The 7,097-nt window shown below is 36.6% G+C and overlaps 1 protein-coding gene across 1 annotated transcript; it reads left to right on the top strand.

Annotated features, from left to right (window-relative positions):
* The first annotated feature begins 2,709 nt into the window (after positions 1 to 2,709).
* Positions 2,710 to 3,294, top strand: LOC104224453 (uncharacterized). Its single transcript, XM_009776110.1, has one exon. It carries the CDS (start codon positions 2,710 to 2,712, stop codon positions 3,292 to 3,294), a length of 585 nt encoding a protein of 194 aa, XP_009774412.1.
* The last annotated feature ends 3,803 nt before the right edge of the window (positions 3,295 to 7,097 follow it).

The following is a 7,097-nucleotide window of genomic DNA, read 5'->3' as shown; positions in this document are numbered from 1 at the left end:
TACCAGCGAGAGACTTATCTGTAGAACGAAAACGTTCTTCCACAAACTTCAGGTATTCCCTGACACTTTCTATTTGTGGAATAGTACTCTTAATGTTGCTGGCAATACTCATTTGTATAAACATAATGCTCAGCATGTTAAAGCATTCCCATACTTTATGGAAAGGCTTCTCATCTGCATTGCCCGTATCATTAATGGAACGAGCTTATCATTCAGCAGAGCCAAGTCAAGATCCATTACATCTAAGCAGAATTGGACTTGTTCATGCCATTCAGAGAAGTTCAATCCATTGAACACAGTAACAGACGAAGTATGCGAACGAAGCGGAATAACTGCAAAATAGATAATACATGCTCACAAATCAATATGGATTCAGTAAAACAATAAAAGTATATCGCAATTCTCCTTTGGGTAAATACTACGACACACTATCATAATTTAAATGTCATTTAGTCTTTAATAGGTAATTAAATATTTTTAACCAAATATATATATATGCATCTTTGGACAGACAATATATTTTTGACTAAAGAATATTAATTTTACCTCATCTATTCACTATTCATAGAATAATTGATTCACTTTGGGTAAATCATTAAGTCCTAGCAATAGTGAAAATTAATTTATCCACTAATTTTTAATTATTGGCATTTCATTAATTTTATGAATAAATTATAATTTTATGTATGCATATTTTTCATGAACATACTAGTTTGACCACTTTGGTGACTAACAAACTATATAAACATATAAATGCACACATAAAATAAGCATCAGGAAATTTTATGCATCTGAATATTTTAAACAATGTAGTTTGACTTTGGTGACTAATAAACTGTATAAGCATAATCACATACCTAAGATAAATAATAAGTGACTTTATCAGTTAATCGCCCACAAAATATTATTTTATGGCCCAAGAATTAAATATCCAAAATAGTCTAATAGACCGGACTATTAATGTAATAACTGTGGCCTAAGTTCATGTTTCTTAAAGAAGCTTTTCTCAATCTAGTATAGGAAAACAGCATAATGCTTAAATTAGACAAATCTTCAACGATAAAATTCCAGTTTGTAGAAGCATACAGTGGGCTTAAGTATACAAAACTAATTTATTCTTTATGATTTCATGTGAAATCCTAGTGTGAGATTCCAAATTGGCTAAGCATAAACCTGTTGGTGTCGTTTTGAAAGTTCAATGAACATTCTAGGCCGTAAGTTACTCACTGTTCATAATGGGATTTCATGATCAGATTCGAAAGTAGTATATATTGTAACGGCGATTTTGAAGCAATTCGATAATTCCGTCGGAGCTGTTATACACACATAATAATTAATCTAGTCTCTTTCACGAAAATTATCGGTTCAAATATCCCGGCTCTAATACCACATGTAAACATAGATACTTTAATTCGTACCAGGATCTTGAACATGATAATCTTACATAAAATTTTTACAGAAAACATACCTGAATCATAAGCCATTATAACGAAGCGGAAGCGTTAGTTGGGATTGGTTTCTCGTCCCTTGCCCTAGCTTTCGATACCGCCGACTTTAGTGATGGAAGAGAGAAATAAAAATACGGTAACCCTAATGGGTGGGGAGATAACCAATTTATAGAGGTTCTCACTTAATCTGGTACGTCCATCAAGTAACCAATCGGACGGATGAGATTTGCTCATTAATTAAATATTAATTACGGGCCTTAAACTTATTGGGCCACTAATAAACGTAACAAAATTTTTCAGAACTGACAAGCAACATAAAGCCTTAAGTGTCACCCTCATCGATCCTGCATTATTATTGCATCCGAAATTAGAAAATGATACCTGGATGAAAGATACAACAAAAACAACAACCCAGTAAAACCCCACTAGTGGGGTCTAGGGAGGGTAATGTGTACGTAGATCTTACCCCTAACCCGAAGACCCTCTATTGAGATATGTTTAGTTAGTTTTAGTTATTGTTACATATTGGCTAGTTAGATACTGTTATTAGCTCTTAGTTAGCTAAGTTAATTGTATTAGCTTGTAATAGCTGTCTTTTATTTTTTCCACGTGTACATACATATACAGGTTGTAACAGTGGAAATGAAATGAGAGTCATTTTTCACATTTGCATTTCATCTGCTCTCCTCCCATATATTTTCTTCTCTCTTTCTAATTTTCCAGAACCTTCATTGAAGCTCTTGTACGAGCTTCATCTTAGCTCAAACTAAGAATCTCAATATGGTATCAGAGCCGGCGTGATATCCTCGACGGAGATCTGTCATAGTTTTTCTTCAAGACCTCTTTCTCTCTGTCATCTGCTGGGTTTGTTTTCGCGATTTTGAGCTATAGTATTTGTGCGAAGTAAAGGCATTTTATGCACGATTGTACAGTTTATTCAACAATTTGCTTAGGAAACTAGCCAATTTCATCATCTAGAGCTTTTCTCATGGCTATCGATCAGACCGAAAAACTCACCCCCAGTACAAGCAGGAACGGTTAACCTGTCATCGATGTAAGTAGTCCTCTATACATTCATCCTTCGGATAATCCCGGAGTGACTTTAGTACCAGTTCTTTTTTATGGAATTGGGTATAGGTCATGGAGAAGGAGTGTATTGAGAGCCCTATCAGTCAAAAACAAATTAGGGTTCGTAAATGGAGATTATAGGAAGACTCCTCCCAAATCTACACAATTTTGTCAATGGGAAAGATGTGATGACATGGTAACTTCCTGGATTCTCAATTCCCTATCAAAGGAAATTTCTGATAGTGTTGAATATGTTAGCGATTCAGTAGAGTTATGGAGAGAATTGGAAGATCGATATGATCAAACGAATGGTGCAAAGCTGTATCAAATTCAAAAAGAAATTAATGATCTCGTTCAAGTATCCTTGGACATTAATGCCTACTACACGCGAACAAAAAGGCTATGGGAAGAATTGAGCAATCTCAGTGCAAAGTCTCAGTGCACCTGTGTTTGTACGTATGGGTCAAAGGACAATATGCATAAGGCAGAACAGGACAGACGACTTATTCAGTTTCTGATGGGCTTGAACGAAGTGTACACAACAATGCGAGGAAGCATTTTAATTATGAAACCTCTGCCATCATTGGCGCAGACCTTTTCTCTGTTAGTACAAGAGGAAAAGCAAAGGGAGTTCAAACCAAACAATCAACTGAGCCTAGAGTCTACCTTACTTCATGTGAATACTGTGCCTTCACAACATCAGAATCCTTTTGGAGCTCGGAATTTCAAAACACATTATACAGCCAACTCAGGCCATTTCAAGGGTCGACCATTCTGACTACTGCAAGAGGCCAGGCCATACAAAGGACAAGTGTTACAAATTACATGGATATCCCTAGAACAATTCTTATAACAATCAAAACTCAAATTGCACTAACACTCAACATTTCAGTCAGGGAAACAACTCAGGTCAAATTCAAGGTCACAAATTCAATAGAGGTAAAGGAACTGTGGAAAATGTGCATGGAGCCCCAGCTAATCTGATGTAGGAAAAGGAAGATGATCCAATCCTACACAGTGAAAATTAGAATGTCAGCTTGACAAAAGAGCAATATGGGGAGATAATGAACCTGCTACAACATTTTCAGACAGGAGGATCTCCCAGCAATGCCAATATCACCAGTGGTGTTGTTAACTTTGCAGGTATTGTGGTCTACACTTCTTATATTAATTTTGACAAACCATCATGCAAATGTTTCGAATCTAAGACTGACTTTTAGATCATAGACTCAGGAGCCTCTAATCACATGACCTTGAATAAAACTGCTCTTAGTTATATAACAACATTACCATACCTCTGTGTTAATAAGCCTACCAAATGGATACAAGGTGAAAGTGCTTCAATTTGGGGATGTGATACTCAATTCTGAAATTACTCTACACAAAGTCTTTTATGTTCTATCCTTTAAGTACAACCTAATTTCTGTCAATTCTCTTGCAACACATCTCAAGTGTATTGTACTTTTCATTGATACACTATGTATGTTGCATGCCCCTTTAGTGAAGAAGCCTCAGATGATTGGTAGTAGCAGAGAGGGATTATACTACCTCTGTTCCAGGTGTCTAAAACGTAAAAGTACTGTTTCATATACTAGTCTTCAAATTTCTTATTGCAGTTGTTTTGTTTCTGCTGGTACAAATAGTAGAGTCTTTAGTAGTCCTCTTCATTCACAGCCTTATTCAACAGATTTAAATACTTCCATTCACAATAATAAGAGTGACTCTCTGAATGTATTAGACAAACATGATGTAGACATTTTGTGGCATAATAGGCTTGGCCATGTTTTCTTTGTCAAAATGAGAAAATTATCCTTAATACCTGGGAACTTCTCACCCAAACAACCTTTCATTTAGTCCATTTGTCCCATGTCTAGACATGCCACACTTCCATTTCCACGAAGAACTAGCACCTCTACCCATATTTTCCAATTGATACATGTTGACATATGGTCCCCCTACCATGTTGCTACACACAATAATTACAAATATTTTCTTACCTTGGTGGATGATTTCAGTAGGTCCACTTGGACTCATTTGTTAAGCAACAAAAGCAATTCCCTACAAACTCTTAAAGCTTTCATAAATATGATTGAGAACCAATTCAACACCACTGTAAAAACTATCAGATCTGATAATGGACTGGAGTTTACCAGTCATGAAGCCACCTCCTTCTATCAAACTAAAGGAATTATTCACCAGAAAACTTGTCCTTATACTCCACAACAAAATGGAGTAGTAGAAAAGAAAAAACAAATATCTTCTTGAAGCTACTAGGGCACTTATGTTTCAATCCAAACTTCCAACTAACTATTGGGGAGAATGCATTTTGACAGCAACTTACCTGATTAACAGACTACCTACTACCTACTTGAACAACAAGTGTCCTTTTGAAATTTTATATCACAAGAAACCCAACTACTCTCATTTGAGGAGCTTTGGATGCCTCTGTTATCCTACTGTACCTAAGGTGCATAGAGACAAATTTGAACCCAGAACCACTCCTCATATTTTTGTGGGCTATCCTTTTGGGACAAACGGTTACAAAGTGCTAAGCCTAGTGTGATGACCCAAAAAGGTCATCACTTGATTTACAAATAAATTCTGTATCCCGAGGCCTTAGAAACCTCCTTTTCCTTACCTTGATTTACGTGCACAGTTCGGGCATATATCTAGAATGCATTTATGTGGAAATGTAATGAAAATGTTAATTTGGCCTTTAAAATTGAATTTAAGTTGACTTCGGTCAACATTTTAGGTAAACGGATCCGGACCTGTGATTTGACGGTCCCGAAGGGTCCGTAGGAAAATATGGGACTTGGGCGTATGCCCAAAATTGAATTCCGAGGTCCCAAGCCCGAGAAAAGAATTTTTGAAAGAAATGATTTTACTGAAAATATAAGAGTTTTTGGAAATTTGATTATATTTGAAATTTATGATATCGGGCCCGTATTTTAGTTCCAGAGCCTGGTACAGGTTCAATATGAAATTTAAGATGCGTCTGTGAAATTTGGTAAGAAACGGAAGTCGTTTGATGTGATTCGGACCAGTACATGTGAAATTTGATACTTTGAAAGTTTTGAGATTTTCTTAGATTTCTATGCTAAATTCGTTGTTTAAGATATTATTTTGGCAATTTGATCACATGAGCAAGACCATATGATATTTTTAGACTTGCGTGCATGTTTGGTTTAGAGCCCCGAGGGCTCGGGTGAGTTTCCGATAGGCGTCGGGGTGATTGGAACTTAGAAAATCTACTGTTTTTGTTGTTTGCTGGTGTCTAGGTTTTTGTTCTATGCGATTGCATATATAGGTCCGAAATAGCATAGAGTTAATTCTGGGAGTCATCATTTTTTCTATGTGATTGCATAGATAGGTCCGTGATAGCATAGAGTTAATTATGGGAGTCATCATTTGTCCTATGCGATTGCATAGATAGGTCCGCAATAGCATAGAGTTAATTCTGCGGGTCACCATTTTCCCTCTATGCGAACGCATACCCTGTCCCCCGATCGCAATACCTAGTTTCCCTTACCCTATGCGAACACATGCTTTTGAGTTCGAATGCATAGATCTGTTGCGCAGCTAATATAAATACTCTTTAAAAAACGGGCAGACCTTCTTCTTCACCATATTTTCGAGGTTTACAGCCCTAAGAACGATTTTCTTCAATAATAATCATCCCCAAGTCATAGGTAATCAATTCGAAACTTTGTTCTTTCAATTCCTTACTGTTTTTCATCACTTTTAAATCAAAAATAAAGGGTTTTCATGGTAAAAATTGGGGATTTGGGTAGAGTTAGAGCTTTTTGAATAATTGGAATTTATACGTCATTTTGGGGTCGAATTTTAAAATTAATTGCATATTCAGGCTCGTGGGTGAATGGGTGATCGGATTTTGGTCTGAATCTCATGTTTTGACCAAGCGGGCCTGGGGTCCATTTTTGACCTTTTGGGGAAAATGATAGAAAACCTATAATTAAGCATTGAGTATGAATTCTTTAGCATTTATTGATGTTGTTAAATCAATTTGGACTAGATACGAGTTATTTGGAGGTGAGTTCTAAAGGAAAAGCGGTGTTTGAGGCTTGAGTTGACCTTGAAAGTTCGAGGTAAGTGTTTGGTCTAACCTTAGCTTGAGGGATTAGTAGTTGGGTCTTATTTGCTATGTGCTAATTGTGGAGTACGACGTATAGGCATGTAGACGAGTATCTATACGTTGGTGTCAAGCATGCCTGTGAGTCTTGTATTGTAATTGTTGTAACTCCGTTGTGGTTTATTGTATTTCATTTGAGGATTATCATTATTGTTCCCTTGTCGGGATGTTGTAGTCATATTATTGTTCCCTTGCCGGGATGTTGTAGTCATATTATTGTTCCCTTGCCGGGATGTTGTTGTCATATTATTGTTTTCTTGCCAGGATGTTGTTGTTATAGTATTGTTCCCTTGCCGGGATGTTCTTGTTAAATTATTGTTCCCTTGCCGGGATTCTTTTATGATTAGTATTGATAAATGAAAAGGGAGTGGGTTGCACGCTGCAACAGTACTATATGAAATGGGAGCGGGTTGCACGCCTGCAACGGT

Source organism: Nicotiana sylvestris, chromosome 10 (assembly GCF_000393655.2).
Source record: "Nicotiana sylvestris chromosome 10, ASM39365v2, whole genome shotgun sequence".
Taxonomy (NCBI): Eukaryota; Viridiplantae; Streptophyta; class Magnoliopsida; order Solanales; family Solanaceae; genus Nicotiana; species Nicotiana sylvestris.
The sequence above is the reverse complement of the archived record's forward strand: the minus strand, read 5'-3'. Positions and strand labels throughout refer to the sequence as shown.

What these genes read in the sequence shown, in the direction of transcription:
- LOC104224453 (XM_009776110.1), top strand. Translation starts at nt 2,710, where the DNA reads ATGGTAACTTCCTGGATTCTCAATTCCCTATCAAAGGAAATTTCTGAT.